General features: G+C 45.0%; 1 protein-coding gene across 6 annotated transcripts in view; it reads right to left on the bottom strand.

Annotated features, from left to right (window-relative positions):
• The window catches only part of DIP2A (DIP2 acetate--CoA ligase A), a 121169-nt gene that overhangs the window by 37480 nt on the left and 67800 nt on the right, over nucleotides 1-15889 (bottom strand). For all 6 annotated transcript variants that reach the window (XM_086676227.1, XM_086676228.1, XM_086676229.1 and 3 more), the window contains 8 exons: nucleotides 10201-10292; nucleotides 6466-6576; nucleotides 5091-5214; nucleotides 4635-4744; nucleotides 4092-4194; nucleotides 2559-2623; nucleotides 2231-2324; nucleotides 740-859 (listed from right to left, as the gene is read on the bottom strand). In XM_086676227.1, the coding sequence (XP_086532353.1) occupies nucleotides 740-859; nucleotides 2231-2324; nucleotides 2559-2623; nucleotides 4092-4194; nucleotides 4635-4744; nucleotides 5091-5214; nucleotides 6466-6576; nucleotides 10201-10292 (819 nt within the window). The remainder of the gene's footprint in view (nucleotides 1-739; nucleotides 860-2230; nucleotides 2325-2558; nucleotides 2624-4091; nucleotides 4195-4634; nucleotides 4745-5090; nucleotides 5215-6465; nucleotides 6577-10200; nucleotides 10293-15889) is intronic.

The following is a 15889-nucleotide window of genomic DNA, read 5'->3' as shown; positions in this document are numbered from 1 at the left end:
CTTTGTGCTGCATAGAAACCCCACCAAAGGTCAACGGAGCCTCCCCTGCGGCAGGCCTCGGACAGCCCCCAACAGGCAGCCACGCTCAGACCCCGTGCAGAGCCCAGGGCACACATCAGCCGCCAGGGGAAATCCCACAAGGAGGTGGAGCCAGATCAGTGGGGCCACAGGGACCAAGGACGGAGGCTGGGACAGGCTCCCAATTAACATCTACATTCTGGTCATTTCTTTTTTTTTTAAATTTTTTTTTTTTTTTTTTCAACGTTTATTTATTTTTGGGACAGAGAGAGACAGAGCATGAACGGGGGAGGGGCAGAGAGAGAGGGAGACACAGAATCGGAAACAGGCTCCAGGCTCCGAGCCATCAGCCCAGAGCCTGACGCGGGGCTCGAACCCACGGACCGCGAGATCGTGACCTGGCTGAAGTCGGACGCTCAACCGACTGCGCCACCCAGGCGCCCCTGGTCATTTCTTAATGTATCTTCTGTCAATGGTGTTAAAACTGCTTTTAAACTCAGAGCCTTCATAAACATGCATGGGAGATACCAGTGAGTACCCCCCCCCCTTGCTCCCCACCACCAGGGGTTGTATGTCACAGCAGGTTACAGGACATTCATTTATTTCATGCACACGGAATGTCGCCATGCTGTTTCTTCCATATTCTACTAAAGCCTCTTCCCCCCCAGAGTCAGGCCTGAGGGAGGAGAGGCCACGTCCTCCATCAGCTGGGCTTACTCACAGGGGTTTGCGCCATCAGCCACGATCAGCATGCGCAGCGAGCTGAGGCTGACGTCCCTCTGTCCTCGCTGAGCTAGGAGAGACCAGTGCATGTCTCGGGATTTCACCAGCGCGGCCCGGGCTGCAGAGGAGGAGCACAGACATGCCCTGTGTCATGGGAAAGTGGTGCCCTGGCACCTCACAGACACACATGCAGGTGCACGAGAGGACAGACAACACAGACTTGTGTTTCTGGCCACAGGCTCCCTGCAGCCATGTCCCATAGGCAGTGCAACTGTCCTGACCTGCTGTGCTTAAAAACCAGCTCTGAGGTCTGATTCAGACACAGAAATCTCAGATCTGTCTCCCAATTTTAATTTTCTCTTGGAAGCTCTATCTTGCTCTTCCCATGTCTGCTCTTCTGTCTTCTGTGGTCCCTACCTGAGCTGCTGACTCACACGGTCATGTGGCCAGGCCTGCCGTGTGCTGGGAAGACACCAGGATGTGAAGAGATAGACTCGGCCCTCAGTCCTGGCTGCGCACAGATGAGTGGGCCACACCTGCCAAATCCACCACAACTTGAGCTGTCCCCCATAAAACAGGAGAAACAGAGACAGCTACCACCCAAGGCTGTTGCAAAGATGCACAGCAGAGCACGCGCCCAACGTCCGCATGTGGCCGCCAGCGCTGCGATCAGCATGGGCAGTCACCGGGGACAAGTTAGTGGGAGAAAAGAGACCTGAGGCCCAGCCTCTGGGCTTTCTGAAGGTGCCCCCCAGCCCTGCTGGAGTAGAGACAGGGCCGAGGGTTGTGCAGGTGCTCAGGGAGCACTGCAGCTAACCAAGGCAGGGGGCAGGGCAGGGCACGGCAGGGCCCATGGGCAGCCTCATGGCCACTCTGTCTACATTGCTTCTTTGGAATCAGCAGCTCTGCTAGTGGTGGCTTGAAAAGCCCAGCTTCAGATTAAAACCCTCTCTATCTACTACTAAGAATTGAGAGTAGTGATGTGACTATAAAGGAAATTTCAAGAGAATAAAATCAGAAGCCTATGGTCCTTGCAGGAGAGAGCTGTCATGGCGCTGTCCTCCACAAGGGTCATCCAGGCCGTGCACGCAGGTCAGGCAACGTCTGAGACGTGGTCACAGCACACGCGGGCTGTGGGGGCTCCTCAGCCCGCATCTGCAGTTCTGTGTGTCAGCTTTATTGTTTTCTTAATCTAAGTGACCTCTTTTTTTTTTTTTTTTTAATTTTTTTAACATTTTATTTACTTTTGAGACAGGGAGAGACAGAGCACGAACGGGGGAGGGTCAGAGAGAGAGGGAGACACAGAATCCGAAACAGGCTCCAGGCTCTGAGCTGTCAGCACAGAGCCTGACGCGGGGCTTGAACTCACGGACAGTGAGATCGTGACCTGAGCTGAAGTCGGACGCTTAACTGACTGAGCCACCCAGGCGCCCCCCAAGTGACCTCTTTAATGAAGGGTGAATCCAACGACGGTGCTGTTTCCCGTTACCTTTATACGAACACACTTTCTGAATCCAGGACAGTGGGTTCACTTTCATCAGTGCGTACGGGATGCTGACCACGTGCATCCTATTCATAACACTCTGTGAAAAAAAGACAGAGGTGCTCAGGGGCAGGCCTCGTCCAGGGGCAGACAGCAGAGGGCCACACCACGCCAGAGAAGGCAAAGATAACGTCAATGGCCTTCTCATGATGACACTTCATTTCAGATAAGGGTTAATTACATCACCTAAAAATAGGGATTGGTGTCATCTATTGATAGGAAGCACTAGAATCCCTCATTGCAACAATTAGATCATTTAGCATACAACACTCACTGTTAACACTCCATGCCACAGACCAGCATCCCTTTTGAAATCCAGCACATTTGTTAATGTTTCAGCTGAAAGTGGACAAAGATGGTTAAACCACTGAGTGACCCTCTTCACAAGTCATGTGCATTTTTAAAGAAACCAAGATGAATACATCATTGACATGAAGGGTTTTAGGAAACATACACAACATTTCCAAACACCATGCACTAATTCATCAATTATCTTGGTTATCTATTCATATTACCAGAAAAACTCAAAAGTAGGTCAATATGATTTTGGATTCAAACAGAGAGCTATGCTGATCCCTGGTCCGAAAACACAAGCAACGGCGTGCCCAAGGCGGCTGCTCAAGCCTCTCACTCTGCAGTGAGATGTGGGGTGAGGACTCACCATGGACACGCTTACTTCTCACTTTACACCCAGACTCCCCCATTTCTCGCACCGAGGCCACTACCCTCCATCTTCGGGCAATGTCACGGGCTGCTCGTGTTGTAGCCCCCTCAGAAAGCTGCCCCTTCTCTCTGCTCTCCCCCAGCGGAGGTGGCGGACGCACGAGCGGGTGGCGACCCAGGCCGCACACAGCCTTGTGCTCGGCAGGACCTGGCTCCAGGCCCCACACAGGGGCTGTGAGCAAATGTGGCCCCCATCAAAACCACAGCAACGCCCAGGTGCATCCCCACAGGATGGACACCAAAGGTGAACACAGGTCTGCTGTGCCAGGAAACATGAGTGCTTTCTGAATAGGTTCTGTGCACACGCTCCCTTTGTTAGCTAAAGAGCCCACATGAGAAGGGATACATAGATCTTGACAAAAAGAAAACCATGTGACTTGATTTAACGAATCCAATTTTTAAAAAATTATTCAGGCCCTTGAATATCTCTAAAATCATTTTCCAAATTTTAACTGAAGTCTTCAGCTACCCCTTTTAATTTCATTATTTTTTTACCCCTTACTTTTAAACACCCACATTTTAGTTATTAAAACACACCATTCAATTTACTTTCTAGTTTTATTCAATTCCAGTATTGCTATGGTAAGGAAACTACCATGTATCCATTGTTATAGTTTTTAAAATAACAGTTCTCTAAGTTAAATATCCAATATTTAACAGTAAATTGGGTGGGGGGGGGGGAAGCTACCTATATGTTACCAACAGAAAATCTACAACCATAAAGATTCCATTTCTGTATTTGCATGCATGACAGCTTAAGCCAAAACCATACTCATAGAATATAGTAATACAAACGTGGGTCCAATAAGATGGTTTTCCATTTTTTTTTTTTTAATGCAAGATACACTGCCTCTCAGCTACATCACAGATTGAACCAGCCCACCAGGCATAAGCAAGTGGTAGTGTGTGAATTTCATGCTCTGTAAAATCAACACGCACATATATTTTTTGGAAAGGCCCCTGAGTGGGGCTGCCGGGGTGACCTAACACCCACGCCTCCAGCACGAGCAGAGAGAGCACCGAGCACTCTGGCGACTGGCCCCACCTGGGGCAGAGGCTGGAAGAGCTGCCCGCATGCCCTTACCTTCCGAGTAGCCGCAAGCCTGGGTCAGAGCCCGGCATTGTGCCAGCAGGGATGCGTGGGACACCGTGACCCCCACTGTGCTGCCTTCTTTGCTTGTTTTATACTGAAAGATTTCAAGAAAAAAAATCCATTATGTGACGCTTCTGGAGGCCACAGCAGACAGAATGGGAGGCTGACAGAACTTAAAAAGGAGAAGTGGTCAGTCGTCTGTCCCTCACTAACCATCCTGTCACACCAGAGCACACTTTATGCCATGACTCTCAGGGTGACACCCACAGAGGAAACTAGGACACACCGTGGGGCAAGTGTCCCAGCACACTGGTACACACAGGCTCCCCCTCACTGCTGACATCCCGAGGGAGCTGGGGAGGGATGATCAAGCAGGAGTGAAACCAGACCTGACTGAGCTCCCGTCCTACCCTTTCTGCCTCTGAGGTGATGGTAAGACAGAGGGTAAGTGTAAGCCTGTGACCACGCACACTGTCACGGGAAACGAGCTGGGCTCGTGGGGTCCGCAGGCTCCGAGCGGGACGAGGTCATTACCTCGATGTAGGCAGTCCCGGCCCCTGCATCCCAGGCCGGTGGATGCCAGTCTTTCGGGGGCTTGGTCAGATGCTTCCCATCGATCACCAACCAGGCGAGAGGGGGCCAACCTGTGAAGGCACGGACAAGGCACGGGCCCAGGCAAGTGGTGAGTGGGTCTCAGGGCTGAGCCGCCCGCCACTGGCAACTAGCCACCGAGCACCCAGGGAGCAGAAGTCTTGGTCCCGTTTACTCTACATTAGTTCATATTTAAGTCAGTGGGTGCCTCCGACCTGTGGCCACCACACCAAACGGCGCAGGCCTAGACCCTGAACTGGGGCAAGGGGTAGGTGGCGAGATACACAGGCTTGTGACCGGGACCTCACTCCTGAAGACCCCTCAGCCCACATAAGGTTCGGCTGCCATGAAAGGGTACCCGCACACCGCAGGTGGACTCCCACGCCTGCAGGGGCCTACCTTTGAAAGCTGCCACCTCTCCGGTCTGCGCCTTGGGCAGGCCTTTCTGACAAGCATCCGTGGTCAGGGCCAGGGCAACGCCACAGCTTCCCAGCAGAAACCCAACCTGCTGGCTGCCGGCGTCCTGCACAAAACATGGCGAGGCGCTCACGGGGCCGCCACCAAGGGCCCTGCCCGCTCAGGCCCACACACAGAAAGCAGAGTGCTTCACCTTGCCCTTGCAAAGTCCTACAACCCAATCCTATGTAGTGGAGACTATATTTTCATGAAAGTAAAATATAAGCATTTTTAAATTTAAAAGACATATTTTTGCAATGAAATACAAAGTTCTAGATAATAGGCTAATTTCTCAAAGTGTTTTCCTGCAAACGACATTTTGGAGCATTTTAATAAACTCCAAAAATAACAGCATGGAAATTTCCACTTGAATTGTGTTTAAAATTTACATATTAACCTGGGGAGTCCCGACCTTTGACACTTTTACTTATTCCCCACAGAAATGCACATTCCCTGTCAACGCTTCTTCTATATGTGTCCCTCAGTAAAGGTTTGTCATTTTCTTCTTGCAGGTTTGACAAACCTCTTGCTTCTTCCGAAGTCTCTGTAGTCAAATATCTGTTCATCATATATTATCCTTTGAGATATACTGGTTTTATTTAAAACTTTACTTTTGGGATTCTTGAGTATTTGTTGCTGACAATGCTCACTTTAAGTACCTGAACTCTGAAGTGGTAGAGAGCTTTAATCTTCTAAAATACATGCTTTGTCTACTCCTAAAATGCTATTCGTTTTCCATAACCAGATTACTGACACTTACACTTAAGATGGACTGGCTACCCAGAACATCAGCAAGCTCCCCACATTAATCATTTGTTGGTAACAAAAAACGCATGCTGTTATGTAAGTGGACAGAAATGCAAGAAAATTTCCATCTTGCATATTCGATATTATCACTGAGAAGTGAGCTACAATACATTAATTACTGTGTGATTTATTTATTCCCAAGAAATGAAAATTATTATCAATAAGCATATGGTTTTGGGAGAAAGTTTAACAAAATCTTATCAAATCATAAATTCTATTCATCAGAGAAAAAATGCTCACTGTCTGTACTGGAAAGTTCACAGAGATGATATATTAGCTCCATCTACAGCTTCTAAAAGTCCGTTTCACCAGCAAGATACATACAAATGAGTAACTGTAGGTGAAACTGCATCTAATGTCTCCCGAAGTCCTGCCGTGCAGGACCCTCCCGTGGGTCAAAGCAGCACCTGTCTGCCAGAGCACGTCCTTTCCCGGGAGGGCAAGATAGGACGTGTCGCCTCTATGTGTCAGCTTTGGAAGAAAACCCCGCGGCCCAGACAGAGTGAACTACCTTTCTTGTTAGCGGCACTTCTATGGGGACAGGAACCAGCTCTGCCAGGAGACAGCCATAAAACCCCACCATGAACATCACAGGGTCACTGTTCGGAAACACCAGGGCCACCTACAACAGCGCGAAGGAAAACCATGAAACCCACTCACGAAGCATGCGATCATTCTCAACACTCAGGATCTCTGCTGACTAGATGGAATCTGGGACAGTTTAGATGATCTTACAGCTTTTCAAATTGGGTTCAGAAAATGTAATTTGGAGGTTAATTCTTGGTCCTTAAACTCCCTCAACCATATAACTTTTCATAGTTTTTAGGCTGGGATCTTTATTCCACATGCAACAAAATAATTTAAAATGTTTGTGTCCAGAGGCAGTCCAGCCCCAGTCTGGCTGTGGGATGGGGACCTGGCTCTGTGCACTCTATCTGGGCAGCAGCTGAGGACCCCTGGTGAGGTACCGCCCCCCCCCACATCCACCAGTCCAGGCGAGAAGTGCCGGAACCAACAGGAAGAGTGGACTCGGAATCAAATGACACCTAAAGTATCTTCCAGAAGGTAAGGTCCTAACGCCAAAGTTTTAGCTGAACAGATCTTCACTCAAGGCTTCAGTGTACTGACAGGGGAGGGGGGAGAGCACTGAACACCTCAGCTAAGACCCCTACAGCTGCTGCCTCCTGCGGACTCCCTGGGGGGCCCACCTATCACCATGCTGCCACTGTTTAAGCCGTATCTTCTATTTATCTTACATTTTTATTTTTATCAAAAACATTTTAAAAACACACAATTTAAGATGACAAAAAGTACTAATGAAAAGTAATACCCATATGCTCCGCCCTTCCTCACTCCCCAAGGCAACCACTTAAAAAATATCCTAGGGGTGCCTCGGTGGCTAAGTCGGTGAAGCATCAGCTCTGATTTCATCTGACTCTGATTTCGGCTCAGGTCACGATCTCATGGTCGTGAGGCTGGGCTCTGCGTTGACAGCATGGAGACTGCTTGGGATGCTCTCTCTGCCCCTCCCCAGCTGGCGCACCAGCATGCACACTCGCTCTCTCTCAAAACAAACAAACATTTTTTAAACATCTTACATCTTCCTCTTGCTATTTATTCATATTTTTAAATATTAGGATGCTTATACTACTATGTTCTATTTTTTGAACATGTCTCAGTATCGATTTTACTTCCTATCACTGTAGATGAACACTCAGCCCTCTGTGTTCCTGCCTCTTTCTCTTCCCCCATCCTCCAGCTTCCATTTCTTAGAACATCTGATAAACTTAAAAGCTATTTATGGAACAAGATTTTTATAAGCCCCAAATCTTGTAGTGAGTTTGCTTGAAACCATAAATGGTAAGTCAGAAGAGTGGACAGACTGCTGATGTGGGCCCTTGGACACAAAACAATGGCTGCTAACAACTCTCCACTTCATTAAGACAAAACTCAAGCTACACCTATAGTCTCTGCTTGAGGTCTGGAAATCGAGTTTCTAGCAAGTTAATTTGTTGAAAAGGGCAAAGCTCTCCTTCAAAAGTTGATGTAACAGTGGTTGCACCAGAACTATGACCTGTAGCTTTGAGACTAAATGTTTGGTATAAAAACATTTTTAGAGAATTTGTTATAAAGAGTCGTGTTTGTTCACTTTTACAAACTCTATTCCTCAAGGGAAGAGAAATTTGCCACCCACATCTCATAATTAGCTCATTCACTGTGATCCCGTCAATCTTTCATAATTAACCTAACTACGTGGACTCTCTCACAAGTCAAGAAGAATATCTGGAAGTCTCTGTCCCTGCAGGAATCTTTTTCAAGAAAAATAAATTAGTGATTCTGGATTCATTTTATTGAAAATTTTTTTAATGTTTATTTATTTTTGAGACAGAGAGAGACAGAGCATGAACGGGGGAGGGGCAGAGAGAGAGGGAGACAGAATCGGAAGCAGGCTCCAGGCTCTGAGCCATCAGCACAGAGCCCGACGCGGGGCTCGAACTCACGGACCGCGAGATCGTGACCCGGGCTGAAGTCAGACGCTTAACCGACTGAGCCACCCAGGCGCCCCGATCTGGATTCATTTTAAAGCACACCATAAATCAGGAATTCTTACATGCTTGTTCTAAAGCACAAGCATTGTTCTCATACTATTCACATGTTTACAGCCTCGTTCACATCTGCTGATGGTGACAGCTACCACCACCTTTAGTTGCTTTGCTTTCCAGTTTCCACTGGCCAACTTGTTCTAAAATGCTCCACCACGTGTGTTAAATACCTATCGAAAGTATTTTCCAAGTAGCCAAGCAGTCGGGTGAGCTCCTAAGTCTTACCAGATGCTCAGGAGCAAGCCCCAATCCTGGGACCTCCGTCCTCCTGGGCTGCCCTGCTCTGCGGCTCACTCCTGTTCCCCTTGGAAGCTCAGAGGCTCCTTTCTGTACCTGGTCCTGCTGCGGAAGCAGTAAGGAGTGGTGCTGAGCTTTGCTGCAGGCCCTTCACTTTGAAGCTAACACCCTCCAGCTCCAGGATGTTGACTGGCGTTACTACAACCATTTACAACTCTCTACTCTCTGTCCTCCTTCCTGTCTGGAACTCCTACTGGCCAGATGCTGGACCTCCTTGACCAAGTCTCACGTTTGCACTATTTGTCCTTCCCACTTTCCATCTCTTAGTCTTCCCTACTAGCATCTTTTTCTTGATTTATGGAGCAATATGTTCATCTTAGTTCTCCAGGGACAGTAATACTAATTTCGTAAAAATTCCTTTTCTGTTTCTGGCTTTCTGCCAAGTTTCTTTCCTCTTCCTCTCTCTTCCTCCCCTGCCTGGCCACCATCCCCTTTTCTTGTTTTTCTCTTCTTTGCCCTTTGGTTGTTCTCTTTCATTCAGGTTTCCTTCTTCAAATGTCCTTGGCGACTGGTTCTATTTAAAGAGTGGGCACTCAGAGTTGCATGAAACTTACAGTTTCACTACTGGGTGATCTGACCACAGGCAGCCTCTCTCACTAGATTTTCTCACTACTGGGTGTCCTGTCCTCCATCCTGGATGTTCTGGTCTACCTGCACTTCTCACGTCTGGTTCAGTTTGCCTGGAGCAGTGCTGACCAACAGAACTTCCTATGATAATGCAAATGTTCTATCTTCAAGCTATCAAATGTGGTAGCTATTAGCCACATGTGGCTTATGTATGAGCCCTCGAAACATGGCTTGTGTGACTGAGGAACTAAATTTTTTATTTTATTTACTTCTGGTCAATTGAAGTAGCCCCGTGTATCTACTGCCAAAAATGTCGGGCAGTGCAGTAAGTACACGGAACACCACGTCTCTAGCCTCCTCCGTAACCACCTTTGCAGTGAGGCAAGAGGGGGCTGCCGGGTCATATGGAAGAGAGGAAGAGGTAAATAGGGAACACACAGAATTCCAAAGTTACATCAATGTTCTCTCATAAAACCTAAGCTTTGGGGACCTGATATTTATTAACATTAATATTTTTATTAAAATCAATATATATGAAGTCAAAGAGGAAAGAACTTGAAGAGTCAGCGGTTGGGCAATGAGGAAGAATAAAAAGAACCATCACCTTATGTACATCATCATAAACTTTTTCCATATTTAATATTTTTTCTTTGTTGACTTTAAATCCCTTGCGTTAATGCTAGAAGTCTAGCCAAGTGATGGAATACTGATTTCAATGAGACATATTTTTAGAGTTTCTGTTTTTGCTCACTCCAATAAGTTATATTCTAGTTACTTACTCTGTCTCCAGGTTTAAGTAGTGGTTCATTCTTACTAGTCAGTTTATTAAGTAGAGTATAAGCTAGTTTTAAACTCCGACTCCAAAGTTTGCCTAAAATAAAATAAAAATACTAAGCAATGTAAAATTCAAGAAACTAATTATTAACATTTTAATGTAGCAATCACAATACCCCATAATGTACCATCATTCTATTGTTGGGAATTCAGGTAGTTTCCAACTGATAACTATTTTGCACAATGCTGTAATGAACATCGTAGTTTTCTCTTCAACACAACTTATAGATTTATTTTTCTTAATACAAAAATAGAACAGGATTTTATTATAGAAAATTTAGAACATAGAAAAGCTAGCAGAAAAAAGTCAGCGTTATTTCGGTTACATGTACACACACACACACACACACACACACACACACATATACACATGTGCAATTTTCAAGAAATGGGACAATACTTCATTCTGCTTTTCTGAATCCACATTGCACTGTGAGTGCATTTTCATGTCATTAAATGTCTCTCAACCACATCCCTTATCAGAGTGGCATATAGTTCTTTTAACCTTTATGATTCATGAGGTGGGTCCTACCTCCATCTCTAGGTTCCACTCAAGAGAAGACAGTCTGGGAGGTGTCAGTAACCTGCTCAGAGCCACTGGCTGCTGGAGTGGTGTGTCTGGCCCTCCAGGACCCAGCCCCTAGACCCAGGACCCCTCCCCGCTGGCACACAGTCTCAGTACAGAGCCCTAGTGGATGCTCAGCAGAGGACAGCTTCCCCGAGGAAGATGGGAGATGAAACAAAGAGTCAAGGTCTCTGGGGAGGTAGACCAAGGCCGGGGTGACATGGGGTAGGAAGACAAAAAAAACCCGAGTCCATCCCCACACCCACAGCAGCCTTGACATTTACCCCATGCGATAATGTACCAAAGAGGTAACACAAGAGTCACAATTTACCTCCCTCAAATTCCTGTGGAGCAGCCAAGCCCTCTGAATAAGTGGTAAAATTTCATTGCAAATAATACTAAACCTAGGCTCAACATTGTGAAGTGAGCAAACTGTGGGACCCAAGAAACAAATGAGAAAAAAAATATTCAATTCAAAGCACTGTTGCCTTTGTCTATATAGAAAGGTCAATTCAAGATGTTGATAACTGTAATACATACAGATTTCCAAACTGAATCCAGCTATATAGAAAAAGAATAATGCATCATGACCAGGTCAGTTTATCTCAAGAATGCAAAAAGTTTCAACAGAAAATCAACATAATTTGTCACATTAACAAAGGTGAAAAAAAGTAAAACAATTTAACAATCACTCAGGATTTTAAATGATTTTTAAAATCCTTCTTAAATCCAAAATGGAAGGAAATTTCCCTAAAGTGATAAAGCCTATCTTTACAAATCCTATAGGAAATATCATAATCGATGGTCAGGTATTGAAAGCTCTCCCTGAAGAAGTAGAAATAAGTCAAGGACAAAGGCCTTTTTACTGAAAGTCTTAGCCAATGCAACAAGGTGGAGGGGTGGAGAGAAGGTAAACAGTTGGAAACAAAACTCATTATTTGCAGATGATGTGACTGAGCACATTATGAATCTTTTATAACTGAAGTTAGCAAGGCTGCCAGACACCACAACAGTGTAGAAAGACTATCTCATTTCTGTATACTGGCAATAAATATTAAGTAAAAATTTTTAATGATTGTAATTGCAATACGATTAAAACAAACATGCCACATATCTAAGAATATGTGTTAAAAAAGATATGCAGTCTCACCACAAGAAATTATATAACATTACTGAGATAAAGTGAAGATCTGAATGAATGGAAGGATATGTTATGTCTGTGCGCTGGAAGACTCAATAATGCGAAGGTGTCAATTTACAAACTGTTCAAAGCAATTATAACCAAAATCTCAACAGGTGTGCCTGTGGCACCTGACAAACTGATCCCAAAGCTGGCACGACACACGGATGAGAACAGCTGACACACTCCTGCAGAAGGAAGCGAGATTCCTCCACGGATGTCAAGACTTACTACAGAGCCACAGTAATTAAGGAAGTGTGGTCCTGGCCTAAGGCTATATATAACCCAGTGGGCTGAAACAAAGAACCCCAACTGACCCACCACATGTGGACCGGTCCACCTAGGACACAGGTGCGCTAGAGAAGAGTGGCAGCCTGTGGGGACGAGCACAGACGGCTGGCTATCCGTCCTGAAAACCTGACCCGAGACCCAGCCCCACACCACACACAAAACAGCAGAGCTCTCACAAGATACTAGAATAGCTTTATGATCCTGGCGGAGCGAGAGTCCTTGAGAACACAAAGCACTAGGCAGGAATGGAAGGGCCTTCTGCTCACCAAACTCCCATTCGGGAGTAACAGCCAAAGGACAAAGTGGGAGACACTTGTAGCACACGTCACTGACAAGGACGGGTATCCAGAGCACATACAAAATTCCCACAAATAACCCTATATTTAAAAATGTGTAGGGGCACCTGTGTGGCTCATTCGGTGAACCGTCCGACTCTTGATTTTGGCTCAGGTCATGATCAGGTCATGACGTCATGGTTTGTGAGCGCGAGCCCCACATACAGCTTTGTGCTGACAGTGCTCTCTCTCCCTCTCTCCTTGCCCCTGTCCTGCTCATGCTCTCTTTCTCAAGATAAAGACAACATTTTTTTTAATGTGTAAAAGATTCAATAGTACTTAACAAAAGAGAAAATCCAAACGATTAAAAAAAAAAAATCCAGGAAAAGATCTGAACCTACTCAGTCTTCAGGAAAATGCAAATTAACACCAAAATGAAATATTACTATCATATTCTCATCAGGTTAGCTATAATAAGCCTGGATGACAATGATGGGGAACAGGTGGGGCTAATACACTGATCAGGTAAACATAAACTGGGAAAGTCTGGCATTATCTGATAAATGTAAAGATACGCATAATCTCAGACCCAACACTTCCACTCTGAAGTACATACCCTACAAAAATGCATGCTTATGTACCAGGTGGCACACCCCAGAATGTTCCTAGCAGCACAGTTTGTGATAGCCAAATCTGGATATCACCCAAATGTCTAGCAACATTATAACCGACCGATATGCAGATTCTGATATATATTCATTCCTTGACAGAGATCAATGTGCTGCAACTATACACAATAATATGGATGAATCTTCAGAGCATAATGGAAAAAGATTCTGCTTCCAAGTAGGAGAGAGTACTGGTGGCAGACCAAGGCTCCCACCTGAAAGAATTTAAAAACTGGATAAAATGCAGAAACCATCTGTTGGAGGCAGCAAAGTCAACTAAAGGAGTTAAGACTCCAGAGAGAAAACCCTTGGGGAGGCGAGCTGACTGTGCACAGCTGTTTCTTATAAAAGCTGGGTGTTTAGGGTTCCGGCACCCACAGGAGATGGAGTATCTCATGCCTCATGCCTGTGGATCACTGCCTCTGAGGCACGAAGAAAACAGCAGAGCTGCTGGCAGAGGCTGGGGGCCGTGAGAGCACAGCCGACCTCCCCCTAGAAGATCTACTGAGTCCTAGGACTGTGAACGACAGGAGGCTGCAAATCCATGCTGAGAACCTCTGAGAAGCAATGTGGGATTGTTAGTAGTACACGAGATAGAAGCCAGGGTTGGGGGACCCAGAGGAAAAGAACACAGGTGCTCAGACTTGACTGCAGTAACCAGCCACCACGGTACCTGCCAAGAGTAGAGAGGAAGGAACTTCTCTCAAGGAAGGCCACATCACCTGGAGCCTCACCAATTTTTTACACACAGTGTCTATCATTCAATCAAAAAGGTACTATGCATCCCAAAAGACAAGTTCCCCAGACTAAAACCAAGAGAAAGTACAGACAAGAGCAGCAGGCCTGGAGGTGACAGGACCCTGGAGCTTGCTGACAGAGTCATGGTAAGGAATGTATGGATTCTAGGAAATAAAGGAAAAGATAAAGACAATGCATGGAACGATAAAGAATTTTCCTAGAAAATTATAATAGGAATTAGAACACAGAAGTGAAAATTTTAAACTAAAAAGACAATATCTAAATTAAGAACTCATCAGGAATTTCACGATACAATAGAAATTTCAGAAACCAGAATTAAAGATTTTGAATTAAGGAAAATAAGTCTCCAAACTGAAGTACAGATGACCCTTGAACAACACAGGTCAACTTACACGTGGGTTTTTTTGATAGAGTACAATACTGTGAATGTATTTTTTTCCCTTATGATTTTCCTTTTTTTTTTTTTTTTTTAATTTTTTTAAATGTCTATTTATGTTGACAGGGAGACAGAGACAGAGACAGTGCTATCAGGGGAGAGGCAGAGAGAGAAGGAAAGAGAGAAAGAATCCCAAGCAGGCTCCACACTGCCAGCGTAGAGCCCGATGTGGGGCTCAAACTCACATACTAAGAGATCATGACCTGAGCCCAAATCAAGAGTCGGATACTTAACCAACTGAGGCACCCAGGTGCCCCATGTTCCTTATGATTTTCTTAATAACATTTTCTTTTCTCTAACTTCCTTTATTGTAAGAATACAGTACATGAAACATATAAAAAATATGTGTTAATCGACTACCAATGTTATCGGTAAACCTTCTGGTCAACAGTAGACTAATAGTTAAGTAGTTAAGTTTTCAGAGAGTCAAAACTTATACTTGGGTTTTCAATTGTGCAGGAGCTCAGTGCCCTTAACCCCTGCATTGTTCAAGAGTCAACTAAATATATAGAAAAGAATACAAAATATGAAAAAGAAAATGAAGGCCACACAGGATTCAAAAAAGGTATACGTGTAATCAAAGTCCGAGAAGGAGAGGAGAGAGAGACCGGAAAAATGAATTCAACAGGAGGAGGTGGTCAACAGCCACACCCCTCACAGCAGGCAATGAGCTCCTTCCTTAAAGAATTATAAACCAATCTCTAATGAACACAGATGCAAAGATCCTAAACAACATATTGGTTAAATCAAATCCAGACATTTGTTAAGAAGATATCATAGCCAAGTGGGATTTATTCTAGGAATGCAAGGGCTGCTTAACATTTGAAAATTAATGTAATTAATGTAACTCATCAAATTAAGTGGAGAGGAGAGAGAAACCATATGATCATCTTGACAGAGCAGAAAAAGTGTTTGATAAAGTTCAATGCCATCCATTATAAAAAAAAAAAAACAAAACCTTTTACTAAACTAGGAATTGAAGGGAACTTACTTAATCTGACAAAGAATTTCGACCACAAAACAAGTAAAAAAAACTACAGCAAACATCATACTTCATGACCCAAAGCTTTCCACCGAAGATGGAGAAGGAGGCAAGAATGCCCACTATCCAACATCATACTGGCAGTTCTGGCTTGTGCAGTGAGGAGAGAAAGAGATAAAAGGTGTAAGTACTGGAAAGGTCCAAATAACACTGTCTTTGGCCATAGATGACATGATTTTGAACACAGGATATCCAAAAGATATATGGACAAATTACTAACAAACAAAAAAGAATGTTAATTTACAAGATCACTAGATACAAAATCACCACCTGAGGAAATCCATTGCACTTCTATATACAAGCAACAGTTTCTAACCATTCCATTCCATTCCACCAGGAATAAATCTAATGAAAGATGCTCAAGAGCGCTGGACTCGAAAGTATAAAACATTACTGAGAGAAATTAAAGAAGGCCTTG

The sequence above is a fragment of the Puma concolor genome, chromosome C2 (genome assembly GCF_028749965.1).
Source record: "Puma concolor isolate L17-30 chromosome C2, mPumCon1.1.hap2, whole genome shotgun sequence".
Taxonomy (NCBI): Eukaryota; Metazoa; Chordata; class Mammalia; order Carnivora; family Felidae; genus Puma; species Puma concolor.
This window is presented reverse-complemented; position numbering and strand designations above follow the sequence as displayed.